The 14,528-nt window shown below is 56.5% G+C and overlaps 1 protein-coding gene across 1 annotated transcript in view; it reads right to left on the reverse strand.

Moving 5' to 3' along the window:
* LOC149120315 (uncharacterized) overlaps positions 1-649 on the reverse strand; it is a 34,868-nt gene extending 34,219 nt beyond the window's left edge. The window contains exon 1 of the mRNA XM_089321943.1: positions 613-649. Within this exon, the coding sequence (XP_089178069.1) occupies positions 613-649 (37 nt within the window). The remainder of the gene's footprint in view (positions 1-612) is intronic.
* Positions 650-14,528: the final 13,879 nt, after the last annotated feature.

Raw genomic sequence — 14,528 nt, forward strand, 5'->3', positions numbered from 1 at the left:
GCCCACCCCTCCCTGCCTGTCCATGGCAGCCCGCCCACCGCCTGTCTTCCTCAGGACCCGTCTGTGAGGGGAACACTCCACGGGCACAGAACACACGTGTGCCATCTCTCGCGTTTGGCCTCCTCCGCCTAGCCTGGCCTCTTCACGATCATCCACGTGGCAGCACGCACCAGCTACTGACTCCCCTCGTCACCCTCTGCCCAGGCACCTGCCCATCCCTGGGGTGCCTGCTCCTGCCTTGGAGCAAACCCTGGCCTTGCTGTGTCCCCATTCCATGCCCCTCCCATCTCTCCTCTCTCCTGAGCCCCTCCCTTTGCTTCCGAAATGCCCACCTGGGCTCTCCAAGCGCCCACCTCACCCCGACTCCCAGCCATCCGCCTACAAGGTGCCCAGCAGAGCAGAAGTGGGCACCGAGCCCCATGCAGCCGCCCCGGGCCTCAGGGAACCAGCCCTGTCCCTGCACGCACCCCACACGTGCAGCTGCAGGCGGGATCCTGGCATGGGAGTGCATAACACAGCCAGGGCTTTTTGCACACATCCCTCAGTGACTTGCTGCCTTCTCAACGCCGCGTCCTGCCGCCGCTTCTGCATGGCCACACGCACAGCTCTCACAGTTCTTCACGGCCACGAAGCCGTCTGCGGCACCCATCTCCGCGGCCTGACACTCGGGGCTTCCGTGGCTCACACACCACGCTGTTCTGCGATGGGTGCTGGATTCAGTACTTCACCGTGTGAAAGCCCCAGCTGCCCTGGGTTCACGGTGCAACCTGGGGGTTTTAAGTTGCGATAGAACCTGCCACCTGCACCCCAGAGGCCTGGCCCCACACGGCTGCACCTTTGCCAGTACCCCCTGCCTTGCCCAACGTGACGTTTCTACGAAGCTTAACTTTTGTCCCAGTCTGCGCCACCAACCATGGTGGTTTTTTATGGGATTAAAGCCAGGGAACAACGGGGCAGTGCTGTGCCATTCCTGGTTGTCAGATGGGTGGACGGTACCAATGGCCTCACTGGGCAGAGGCCAGCAACACAGCCACACACCCTGCATCAACCGTAACATCAAGAGAACCGTGGACCGGAGAAACAAGTCTGGTCAACATAGTCATTGCAGGGAGCAACAGGGCACTTGAGGGCCTGGAGTCGTCGGTGTCGTTCTTGTGGATGGGAAGGGACCGAGACACCGCTCAGCCAAACCTCTTCTCTGTACAAGCATCAGGGCGCTGCTCCCCGATATCAGGGACGGAAGGCAGGCAGGCTGGGACACCACTGTGGCCATCAGCGCCACGGCCCCCACCTCTAACTGTTCTGCTGTGGCCTCACACAACAGGAACCAGCGAGCCGGATGGCTTGTAGCTGACCTGCTCCCTGTCCCCTCCCACTCACCACACTGGGCAGCACAATTCCAGGCCTCCCTTCCCATCATGCATTTCACCTTTGTGTCTCAGGCAGGTATTCTGAAACGCCGATTCAGTAACTCAACTTTTCCTGCAACGTAATGGAAATTTATTCCTCTCGAATTTCCTAAATCATTTTAGCTGCGAGAATTAACTGTTCAGGAAATAAATATTTATGCAGATCACTCCCCACCTCTGCCTTCTCTGCGAACTACCAAGGGAAAAAGCTGCACCAACTTGACCCAAAAAAAAGGAAACTTAAAAAAGCAATTTCATTGCAGAACCGTCCCCGGGACGAGCGTCCACAGGCAGGAGCCTGGAAGGGGCCCGGCCTCCTCGGTTTCCTTTAATAGAAATCCACAAATAATCAAGAGAACAAACATTAATAAAGGAACAGTAATGAGCCGAGATGTTTGTTCCCTCATCCGCTGTGCTAATAATTCCCACACACGTGCCAAGTCCATCTCGCGGCGACATTCTAATCAAACGGACTGCCCGCAAGAATGCAATGCGCTCTCCGCCTCTGTCTCCCTTCCGATGCCTGAGGAAGTGAGGTGGGCACGGGCGAGGTGGGGGGCTGGCAGCTGCTGGAAAGGCAGCTGGGCCATGCCCGGAGGCCGGTGTCAGACAGAACCCTAGGCCCCAGGGGTTTGGGGCAGTGGCTGAGCCGGGGAGGTATCGCACAGGAGGCTGGTTATCAATAACCATATTATCAATAACCGTGACGTACCATGCAAGAGGGAGCTTCAAAAAGTGTGTGGAAAACAGGAAGTAAGTTTATGCTGCTCCCAGCCCTCCCTGGAGGACCTGGGTTTGAGTCCAGCCCTGGCTCCTGATTCCTGCTTCTGCTGAGGCTGGTCCTGGAGAACGCAGGTGACGTGACGGCTCCAGTGACTGGGTCCCTGCCACCCACCTGGGGACCTGGACTGAGTTCTCGGCTTCGGGTTCGGCCTCAGCCCAGCCAACAGCTGCTCCGGCACTCGGGAAGTGAACCAGTGAATGGGAGCTGGCTCACTCTCTGCCTCTCAAGTAAATAAATTTTTTTAATTAAATGACTTTCTTTTGCTTTAGAGAAATTTTGAAATCCATACATATGAGGAGTCTTCAAAAATTCATTGGAAGTGTGAATTATGAAAAAAACCATTCATGGACAATGCATTTTTATCAGCTGTATGATTATTTATTCATCAAACATATATTGAATTTATTTTTTAAGATTTATTTATTTATTTGAAAGGCAGAACAACAGAGAGAGGGAGAGACAGATGAGAGAGAGATCTTCTACCTGCTGATTCACTCCCCAAATGGCCACAACAGCCAGGGCTGGGCCAGGAGCCAGGAGCCAGGGCAAAGCCAGGGGCCAGGGACTCCATCCAGGTCTGCCGCCTTCCCAGGCACACAAGCAGGGAGCTGGGTTGGAGGCAGAGCAGCCAGGACCCAACCAGGCTTCCATATGGGATGCTAGCAACTCAAGCAACAGCTCAGCCCACAGTGCCATGATGCCAGCCCTTTACACATATTGCGTTTATTGAGCCGTGCACTTGATATAACATAAAAACAGAGATGGAAACGGCACAAACACTGCCCGTAAACACTTCAGACCTAAACACATACACAGTGTTGGTTCACTTGCAAGGATTTTTTTTAAATGTTTTGAGCTGTGTTTAAGGAGATGGAACTACCAACTAATCTGACTTGATCATCACACGGATTGAATTCTCACACCCCATAAATATGTGTAACTAAAATTATAATGAACGTTTTCACAGCAAAATAAACTTATCTCTTAATTCCAATTTCCATGAAATTTCTGAAACACCCTTGTATATTTCAAAGAAATCCAGAGGAACACTTTCTGAGGTTTCCCCTACAAAGAAGCAGTGAGCTTCTGAGGGCCGGCGTGTCTGCCCTGAGCGGAACCTGACACCACGCAGCCATGCATCAGACCACGCATGGTACTCCGCAACATGTATGACCTGTGTGTGTCGATCACAACACAAAAAGTAACAAAACAAAATCCTGAGGTCAGCAGTCCTAACGTGTGTGAAAATGTGCAGGGGCTAAGTCCCGTGCGCCAGCCAGGACCCTTCCTGATTCCCCTATTTCAGTCCCCTCAGTCCACAGACGTCTCAGCACCGTGGGAGCCTGGGGTCGCCGGCTTCACCGCCGGCCGGGTGTCTCCGCCACGTGGTCTTGGACTTGTGAGCAGGGGTGCACTAAGACTTTAGAAGCATCCGCCAGTTGGGCTTGCATGCTTGCAGCCCAGCCACCACCAGGAGAATGGCCGACCACGGAGAAATGAGACACACACAGAACAGCTACCAACAGGACCAGCAGACAGGCTCCACCACGCCCAGGACCCACCAGGTGGACCCCAGCCAGGGCCACAGGGGAGCCGCTGAGTGCTGTCACGATGCAGCACGGCCGTGGCACCCACTGAAACCTGCACACCCTGACTGTGCTGAACCCGCCGATGCAGGGGTGAGCAGTTTTATCAGAAGAAGATTCCAGGGTTTATGGAAGCCGAAGCTGAGTAGGGGAGCAAACCTGAAAAGAAACGGAAACCATGGAGGTAGATGGTGCTGCAAACTCTGAAGGCCGGGCAGCAGGGACCCAGCTGAGGACAGAGTGGCCCACAGTTCCTAGGATCAGAGGGCTCTCCCTCGGAAGGTCACATGGACCCAGAGTGGACAGAGACTGCCAGGCAGCTAAGGTAGGGGAAGGGTCTCTCAAGCAAAGCAAACGTGTGTGCAGTGTCCAGGGCGTCTGACCCTACAGCAGGACCCCAGGGCAAGGCGGGCAGAGGGCTGGAGCCTGACTCCCACCACCCATTCCAACCCCAGCAGCAGCTGTGCCAAATCCCCAGGGAAGCATCAGATGAGAAACTGCAGATGAGGAAGACGAGACGTTGAGGTGGTGGAAGAAAGAACCACGGCACAGAATGCTGGAACTGCCCACAGAACCCAATGCTCCAGCTGTGTCTGAGATGGGGACCAAGGCAGCAGACAAAATCATCCAGTCTGGGATGGTCCGAACACCAGCCAAGGGAGGGAGGGAGAGAGGGAGAGAGAGAGAGAGAGAGAGAGAGAGAAACAAACAAACAAAACAAAACAAAACAGAAAGGGTGGGGCCAATGTCGTGGCACAGCAGGTTAGGCTAGAGCCGGCAATGCCCGCATCCCATACCGGAGCGCTGGTTCAAGGCCTGCCTGGCCCACTTCCCATCCAGCTCCATGCTAGTGCTCTTGGGAGGCAGCAGAAAATGGCCCAGTTGCTTGGCCCCTGCCACTGATGCGCGAGACCCAGATGGAGCTCCAGGTTCCTGACTTCAGTCTGCCCCAGCCCCAGCCCCAGCCATGTGGGGAATGAACCAGCCAACAGAAGATCTCTGTCTCCGTGTCTCTCCTTCTCTTTCTCTGTCACTCTGCCTTTCAAATAAATACAATAAATCTTTTTATAAAAAAAAAAAAAAGACTTAGAAGCCCCCTCAGAGGCTGAGGTCCTCCAGACAGAAGAAAATGAGAAAATACCAGCTGACTAAAACGTAAGGCTCTGTACTCTGGGCAAGGTGTCTCACGCACAAGGGGCTTCAAAAAGTGTGTGGCAAATCGAATTAAAATGTTTATTCTGGTGCAAAACATGCTGAAACCCATGTGCACTTTCCACGAACTCTCTGAAGACCTCGCATATGCATGGATTTCAACACGCTTTGCCCCAAAATAAAAGCAAATTTTAATTCCACTTCTGAGTGCCCTGAGCAATGGCAAGCATCCGGACAGCTCCCGCATCGCAGGACACTGCCCTTCACTCTGGCCAGGAGCCACCAACGGGAGGCGGCTGCACAGACGGTGGTACTGGAGCCCAGACTCAAACCCAGAAACCCCCACAGGAGACGCAGACAGCCCGAGCAGCTTTCTAACTGCTGTACCAAACACTCACCCCAAGTTGTTTTAATGAAATATCTAGAGCTCCAGATCCGGAAACCTTCCATTGTGGCAAAATATATTAACAAAATTTACCACTTCAACTGCTTTTATAGGTGCAGTCCAGTGGCACTGAGCACACACACACTGCTGGGCAGCCCTCACCACCTTCCAGCTCTCAGACCTGCAACTCTGCACGCGGGAAACACTCACCCCATATCCCTTGCCCGGCCCCCCACACCCGCCACTCTACCTCCTGTCTCTAGAAACCCGACCATGCTGGGGACCTCTATCTGTGGAACCACAAAGCATTTGTCTTTTGTGCCCGGCTTCTTCCGCAGGGCACACAGTCCTCGGGGTGGATCTGTGCTGCAGCAGGTGTCAGGCTGAGGGACAGTCCCTGTGTGACGTCCATACTCTGTTGTCCATTCATCTGCGGGTGGACGCATGGCAGCTCCTGCTGTGAGTGACGCAGCTGTGAACACAGGCGTTCAAATGCCTCCTCTGATTCCAGTTCCCTCAGGCGCATGCCCAGAAGTGGGTCTGCTGGGTCCACGGCAGCTTTATTCTTTAATTTTTGAGGACTTACCGTACTGTTTTCTGTGGGGGCTACGTCATTTCAAATTCCTACCTCAATCAGATAGTTATTTAAAAAAAAGTCTTGTGTTCATTATTATGCATATTTGGAAGGCAGAGTTACAGACAGAGAGAAGAGAGGGAAAGAGAGAGATCAACCTTCCATTTGCCCATTCACTCCCCAACGGCCTCAACAGCCGAGCCTGGACCAGGCTGAAGCCCGGAGTCAGGAACTCCGTCAGGCTCCCGCGAGGGTGCAGGACCCAAGCACGTGGGCTGTCCTCCGCTGCTTCCCCAGGCCATTAGCAGGGAGCTGGACTGGAAGAGGAGCAGCCAGGGCGCCAACCTGCACTCCCAGGCATGCCGACGGCGCCGGCAGCGACTCAGCCTGCTGAGCAGTGCAGCATGGGCCCCTGGGCTTTGTCTTTAAGTGAAAAGCTGGGAGAGCTGGTCTCAGGCGGCCCTCCCCCGTGTTTCCTCACGAAGGGCACACTGCAGAGACAGACGAACACTCTGAGCTCCCCGAGGACGGACGGTCCAGGTAGCACCAGCGCTGTGCTCCCCTTCACCAGGGCGACACCTCACGGATCCAGTCAAGAGCCCCGAGAGCCGTCCAGAGGCAGAGGAGGAGAATCCTTTATCCTTCCACTTAGCTTGTATTTAATTCTGCGTTCCGTAGGGTCCCTGTCTTTGAACAATTCTATTTTATTCTGTTTTATTGGGCATTGAGCAGGGGCCGAGGGCAACCACCAACTCAAACTGTGCCACTAAAAACCACTGGAAACTGCAAAATGGCCAAATACCCCTCGGTAGCTTGTGTCGCCCTATGAGCAGCAGATGGGTGGAGGAGGGGCCCCCGCCAGCAGGTGGGCTCGAGGTGCACTCGGAGGCTTTCAAAGGGCTCTAATTTAAAGCAATAACAGTATTTAACTAATAAGCTTAGTGTGGGGTTTTTTCTGGAAAGCAAATACGTGCTGCGATCACTTTTAGCCATTTACACCCCCAGTGCGTATTTCTGATCCTCTGTGGGACTGTGGAGACTGGCTGGGAAATGCTAATTTAATGTTCAACCCTCATCCATAAAAACAGTGTTGATACTGCCCTGGCACTGCTAATGGATTGAACAGGGTTTGCTGCCCAAACTCCCGAGACGCTTAAATCCGAAAGTGCCAGAAGTCGCAGGTTAGTGGTGCTGGAAGGGCAGGGAGCTTGTCCCTGTCATGCTGAGGGGCTGGCCACAAGGAACGGCTCTGGGTCAGTGGGAGAGTTCCCTGGAAAAGTCACTCTCGGGGGCTGGCACTGTGGCGTAGTGGGTAAGCAGTGCTAGCATCCCATGTGGGTGCCAGTGCAAGACCTGGCTGCTCCTCTTCCAATCCAGCTCTCTGCTAGGGCCTGGGAAAGCAGCAGAAGATGGTCAAAGTCCTTGGGCCCCTGCACCCCATGGGAGACTGGGAGGAAGCTCCTGGCTCCTGGCTTCAGATCGGCACGGCTCCGGCCATTGCCACCAATTGGGGAGTGAACCAGCTAATGAAAGATCTCTCTCTCTCTCTCATTCTATCTCTGTGTAACTCTTTCAAGTAAAATAAATAATTTTTTTTTAAAACGGCGCTCACACAGCAGGGTGGCTGGGCTGCCTCCGGGCTCCCTGCAAGGTCCCTCCTGCTCTGGCACCTGCCACTCTCCCAAGCAGATGAGCCGATGGGGACCACTTGCTCTTGCACTGTGCGTCTCCAACGCCATAGGTAAAACAGACCTTCCTTCTAAAGAAGCCGTGTTAGGTACCTTCTCATGGTGAGGAGAAGCTGACAGATAAGGAAATGTTTACCAAGGAGCAGGGTCAGTACTATAACTACAAATGACAACTTCAGCTTCCTTCTAACGCTTATCCTGGGAGGCAGCCAGTGACGGCTGAAAGACCTGGGCCCCTGCCACCCACACAGGAGACCCAGGTTCAGTTCTGGGCTCCCGAATTCAGCCTGACCCAGTCCTGGCTGGTACAGGCCTTTGGGGACTGAACCAGTGGACAGATCCATCTCTGTCTCTCTCAGAGGGCTCAGCAGAAGAGACAGGACAAGGACAAGTATTGTGTCACAGCAGGGTACGCCATCACTTGCCCTGGCACCCCTCGTGGGAAAGCCCGTTTGGGTCCCGGCTGCACCGCTGCTGATCCAGCTCCCTGCCAATGCACCTGGGAAGCTGTGGACGGCGGCTCAAGGACTTGGTTCTCTGCCACCCACATGGGAGACCCAGACGGAGTTCCTGGCTCCTGGTCTCAAAGGCCCAGTCTTCCTGTCTGTCTGTCTGTCTGTCTTTCTCCCTCTCCTCCTTTCAAATAAGTGAAATAAATAGATAAAATATAGAGGCCACTTTGGAATTGGTTAACTGGCCGATGTTCTAATAATCTGGAGCACCAGGCTGGGAAACCACGCAAACGCTGTAAGTAGAGCAGTGTGGGCGTCCTGATGGTGGCTCGGATAACAAGGACAGGACAGGGCTGTCTGAGAACAAGGTCAAGGGTGCTGACAGGCGCACAGGTGGTGAAGGTCATGCCGACACGACCTCAGAAGGAGATGGGACTCTGTTGGGAGCTGAACTGAAGGCATCCTTGTGACTCCGTGGCAGAGCCTGCCGTGTCCCTGTCCTGAGCCACCCAGTTTGTCTGCCAGAGGAGACAGCAAGGTGCTGAGGTTCCAGCCTGGCTGACTGGCGGCTGCGGTGAGCCCTGCAGGGGCAGTGCAGGGAGACTGAAACATTCACAGCCCGACCAGAGCAGGAAGGAAGAAAACACGCATCTGGGACAGAAGGCGATGAGGGCAGGTGCAAGGGAGCTGTGTGCTAGCAGACAGGCTGAAGGAAGACCCCAACAACTGCCCTGCCCATCGCAGACCCACAGCCTGGCAGGGCAGACCCCGGGCCTTTCAGTGACCCTGACCAAGGCTGCCAGAGGACTCCTTCTTCCATTTGGCTGGTGAAGCGGTGAATCTGGGGCTACGGCCGCGGTCCAAACGGGCAGCAGACCTGCTGTCCTGTGTGCGACACTGGTCATGCAGACACAGAGTGCGAGAGTTCTGAGGTTGGGGTGGCTTCCCCAGGACTTCCAGAGAGCCCCGGGCAGGGCTGTGAGAGGGAGGCCCAGGCAGAGTCCTCCGGAAGGTGAAGGCATCATCACCACCGTGGAACACCTGCCACGGAGAGCCAGAGGTCTGTGTGCAGCCTCTGGGAGCAGCCGCATGGGCACAGGGACCTCCACCCGATGTCCAAGTTTGTCTTGGACAACCTAGGGCGATCCCGGCAGACAGAGCCCTGACTAGGATGATGCCAGGCACGAATGCGGGGCTGGAGCCACTGCACAGCACCCCCAGGGCAACCCCCGATGGAGCTGCAGAGACAAGACTCCATCCAAGGAGTGAAGATGGGAGGGCGTGGCCGCCTGGCTCCCCCCCCCCCCCACAGTGTCCCAGACCCTGGGCATGGAGCTCTAGGACACAAGATTTGCCCTACTGGTCTGGGGTCTTTGTCCAGTGAACCCTTTTGTGCTTGCCTGCTGGCCGTTTTGGGGGTAGAAATGTAGGCCCTGCCCAACACACTGCTGTTGCCATTCTCTGCCTCACCAGATGCCCAAACCAAACCCGTGGGCTCACTCAACCTTGGGCTGTGAGTCTGCAGGACCACATGGCTTCATATGTAGCTTGTGTGAGGTGTTTCACTGTGGTATCGAAATCCCCAATCATCGAATGTTCAGAGGACTCCTGCCCTCGGGGTGGGGAGGGGAGGAGGGGTATATGGCCTAAAACAGGACACAGCTGGCCTCCACATCTGCGGATTCAACCAAACAAGTTCCAAAAATATTTGGGAAAAAAATAACTGCGATTGTACTGAATATGTACGGCCCTTTTTTTTTTTTTTTCCCGAAGATTTACTTACTCATTTGGCAGGCGGAGAGGGAGAAAGACAGGCAAAAAGAGAGAGAGGAAGAAGAAGAGAGATTTCCACCCTCTGGCTTACTCCCCACACAGCTACAGCCAGGTCTGGGCCAGGCTGAAGCCAGGAGCGGGGCTCCATCTGAATGGTCAGGGCCCGGGTACTTGGACTGTCCTCTGCTGCCTTCTCGGGCACATGAGCAGGAAGCTGGACAGGAGACAGAGCAGCCGGGCCAGGAATCAGTGATCCAACAGGAGATGCTGGGGTCACCAACGGCGGCTTAACCCACCATGCACATAGCCCCTGAACGTGTACACTCACGTCACTGTCCTTAACCCACCGCGCCATAACACAGCCCCTGAACGCGCGCACACTCACGTCACTGTCCTTAACCCACCATGCACACAGCCCCTGAACGTGTGCACGCTCACGTCACTGTCCTTAACCCACCGCGCCATAACACAGCCCCTGAGCGTGCGCACACTCACGTCACTGTCCTTAACCCACCGCGCCATAACACAGCCCCTGAACGCGCGCACACTCACGTCACTGTCCTTAACCCACCATGCACACAGCCCCTGAGCGTGCGCACACTCACGTCACTGTCCTTAACCCACCATACACACAGCCCCTGACGTGCACACACTCACGTCACTGTCCTTAACCCACCGCGCCATAACACAGCCCCTGACGTGCGCACACTCACGTCACTGTCCTTAACCCACCATGCACACAGCCCCTGAGCGTGCGCACACTCACGTCACTGTCCTTAACCTACCGTGCCGTAACACAGCCCCTGAGCGTGCGCACACTCACGTCACTGTCCTTAACCTACCGCGCCATAACACAGCCCCTGAACGTGCGCACACTCACGTCACTGTCCTTAACCTACCGTGCCGTAACACAGCCCCAGAACGTGTGCACACTCACGTCTCTGTCCTTAACCTACCGTGCCGTAACACAGCCCCAGAACGTGTGCACACTCACGTCTCTGTCCTTAACCTACCGTGCCGTAACACAGCCCCAGAACGTGCGCACACTCACGTCACTGTCCTTAACCTACCGTGCTGTAACACAGCCCCTGAACGTGTGCACACTCACGTCACTGTCCTTAACCCACCGCGCCATAACACAGCCCCTGAGCGTGCGCACACTCACGTCACTGTCCTTAACCCACCGCGCCATAACACAGCCCCTGAGCGTGCGCACACTCACGTCACTGTCCTTAACCCACCGCGCCATAACACAGCCCCTGAATGTGCGCACGCTCACGTCACTGTTCTTAACCCACTGCGCCATAACACAGCCCCTGAACGTGTGCACGCTCACGTCACTGTCCTTAACCCACCGCGCCATAACACAGCCCCTGAACGTGCGCACACTCACGTCACTGTCCTTAACCCACCGCGCCATAACACAGCCCCTGAACGTGCGCACACTCACGTCACTGTCCTTAACCCACCATGCACACAGCCCCTGACGTGCACACACTCACGTCACTGTCCTTAACCCACCGCGCCATAACACAGCCCCTGAGCGTGCGCACACTCACGTCACTGTCCTTAACCCACCGCGCCATAACACAGCCCCTGAACATGCGCACACTCACGTCACTGTCCTTAACCCACCGCGCCATAACACAGCCCCTGAACATGCGCACACTCACGTCACTGTCCTTAACCCACCACACCATAACACAGCCCCTGAACGTGTGCACACTCACGTCACTGTCCTTAACCCACTGCACCATAACACAGCCCCTGAACGTGCACACACTCACGTCACTGTCCTTAACCCACTGCACCATAACACAGCCCCTGAGCGTGCACACACTCACGTCACTGTCCTTAACCCACCATGCACACAGCCCCTGAACGTGCGCACACTCACGTCACTGTCCTTAACCCACCGCGCCATAACACAGCCCCTGACATGCACACACTCACGTCACTGTCCTTAACCCACTGCGCCATAACACAGTCCCTGAACGTGCGCACACTCACGTCACTGTCCCGTAAACAGTACCCTATAACCACTATCTGTGCTACACGCATATGGTATTAGGAACCACAAGTAGTCTAGAGGTGATTTAAAATATGTGGGAGGATTGTGTAGGCTGTGTACAAACACTGCCCTGTTTTAGGTCAGGGACTTGCGCATCTGAGGAGTCTCATATCTGTGGGAGGTCCCGGAACCAACCCCTCATGGATACCCAGGGAGAGCTGTGCGGGGCCCAGGCACACAGTCAACATGCATACAGAGTCACCCACTCCAGGTGGTCTCAGGATGTGAGGCGTTGGCCATGCACCCAGGAGGGCCTTGCTGGACAGTGGAGGGGGAGCAGTGACCCAGGTGGTCTCAGGATGTGAGTCGTTGGCCATGCACCCAGGGGGGGCCTTGCTGGGCAGTGGAGGTGAAGCAGTGACCCAGGTGGTCTCAGGATGCGAGGCGTTGGCCATGCACCCAGGGGGGGCCTTGCTGGGCAGTGGAGGTGAAGCAGTGACCCAGGTGGTCTCAGGATGCGAGGCGTTGGCCATGCACCCAGGGGGGGCCTTGCTGGGCAGTGGAGGTGGAGCAGTGACCCAGGTGGTCTCAGGATGCGAGGCGTTGGCCATGCACCCAGGGGGGGCCTTGCTGGACAGTGGAGGTGGAGCAGTGACCCAGGTGGTCTCAGGATGCGAGGCGTTGGCCATGCACCCAGGGGGGGCCTTGCTGGGCAGTGGAGGTGAAGCAGTGACCCAGGTGGTCTCAGGATGTGAGTCGTTGGCCATGCACCCAGGGGGGGCCTTGCTGGGCAGTGGAGGTGAAGCAGTGACCCAGGTGGTCTCAGGATGCGAGGCGTTGGCCATGCACCCAGGGGGGGCCTTGCTGGGCAGTGGAGGTGAAGCAGTGACCCAGGTGGTCTCAGGATGCGAGGCGTTGGCCATGCACCCAGGGGGGGCCTTGCTGGGCAGTGGAGGTGAAGCAGTGACCCAGGTGGTCTCAGGATGCGAGGCGTTGGCTATGCACCCAGGGGGGGGCCTTGCTGGGCAGTGGAGGTGAAGCAGTGACCCAGGTGGTCTCAGGATGTGAGGCGTTGGCCATGCACCCAGGGGGGGCCTTGCTGGGCAGTGGAGGTGAAGCAGTGACCCAGGTGGTCTCAGGATGCGAGGCATTGGCCATGCACCCAGGAGGGCCTTGCTGGACAGTGGAGGTGAATCAGTGACCCAGGTGGTCTCAGGATGCGAGGCGTTGGCCATGCACCCAGGGGGGGCCTTGCTGGGCAGTGGAGGTGGAGCAGTGACCCAGGTGGTCTCAGGATGCGAGGCGTTGGCCATGCACCCAGGGGGGGCCTTGCTGAGCCGTGGAGGTGGAGCAGTGACCCAGGTGGTCTCAGGATGCGAGGCACTGGCCATGCACCCGGGGGGGCCTCGCTGGGCAGTGGAGGTGCAGTGACCCAAGTGGTCTCAGGATGTGAGGCATTGGCCATGCACCCGGGGGGGCCTTGCTGGGCAGTGGAGGTGCAGTGACCCAGGTGGTCCCAGGATGTGAGGCGTTGGCCATGAGCCCAGAGGGGCCTCGCTGAGCCGTGGAGGTGGAGCAGTGTCCCAGGCAGAAACAACCCTAGGTGAATGAAACCCACAGCCAGTGGGAAACCATGAGTCCCCCAGCTCCTTTGCCACCCTGGGATGGCCAAGTGGGAGGCGGCGGCCGGAAGCTCCTGAGAGCCAGGCTCTGACAGACCGGCCTGTGTGCTAACTCAGTGGACCTCCCCGCAGAGGCCAGGGGGGGCGTCCACTCCCCAGGCTCCCTTGTGGCTGGGATCCGCCACGCAGTCCACTTTTGCCCAAGACGCAAGCAGGATCCTGCCTTACCAGCAGGTTTCAAGGTTCTTGTTTGTCCCACTGACACAGTACGTGTCCCCTCTCTCTTCCTCTTTAAGCACCAGGAAATCTCCAGCTGTGGCGGACAACACGGGAACCTGTGAGGAAAGTGGGCAGGGCGGCGTGGCAGCAACCTCAGCAGTGGGACATGTGGACAGCTGCCGCCAGGCCAGGGCTGCGGCCTCGGGACTTCCTCTGCTCCCAGGAGCAGGTGCAGAGAGGCCAAGGCCAGCTCCCACCCCTATGCAGCTGGAGGTCTCAACCCAGGGCAGCAGAGAATGAGAATGTCAGCGCCTGGGCTTGCTGTGTGCGCTTCCACGTGTGCGCATTGTGTCCCTGTGTGTTCACACGCGTGTGTGCGTTTCCACGTGTGTGCATTGTGTCCCTTGTGTTCACACGCGTGTGTGCATTTCCACGTGTGTGCATCGTGTCCATGTGTTCACACGCGTGTGTGCGTTTCCATGTGTGTGCATCGCGTTCGTGTGTGTTCACTGGCATATGTGCACTGTGTTCGTGTGAGTACATGTGTTTGCAAGTTCACGTGTGCACACGGCATGTGTTCACTGGCGTGTGTGTGTCCCTGTGTGTCTGCACGCGTGTGCATTAACAGAGGGACACAGGAACACAGTCAGCTCTGAGGAACGTCTGGTCTTCCTCCCTCCTTGGAGACGCTAAGGCTGAGCCAGGCCTCAGAATCCACAGCGCCCCCCCCCCCCCCCGTAAACAAGGGCACTTCCAGTAGTCAAGGAAAAAGAAATTACAGGTTTCTCTGGGTGCAGAAATCTCACTTGAAATCCAGGGACCAGCACTGTGGCGCAGCAGCGTGAGCTGACACTCTTCAGCAGGCAGCCCACA

Source organism: Oryctolagus cuniculus, chromosome 19 (assembly GCF_051225735.1).
Source record: "Oryctolagus cuniculus isolate XC-2025 breed Fujian yellow rabbit chromosome 19, ASM5122573v1, whole genome shotgun sequence".
Classification (NCBI taxonomy): Eukaryota; Metazoa; Chordata; class Mammalia; order Lagomorpha; family Leporidae; genus Oryctolagus; species Oryctolagus cuniculus.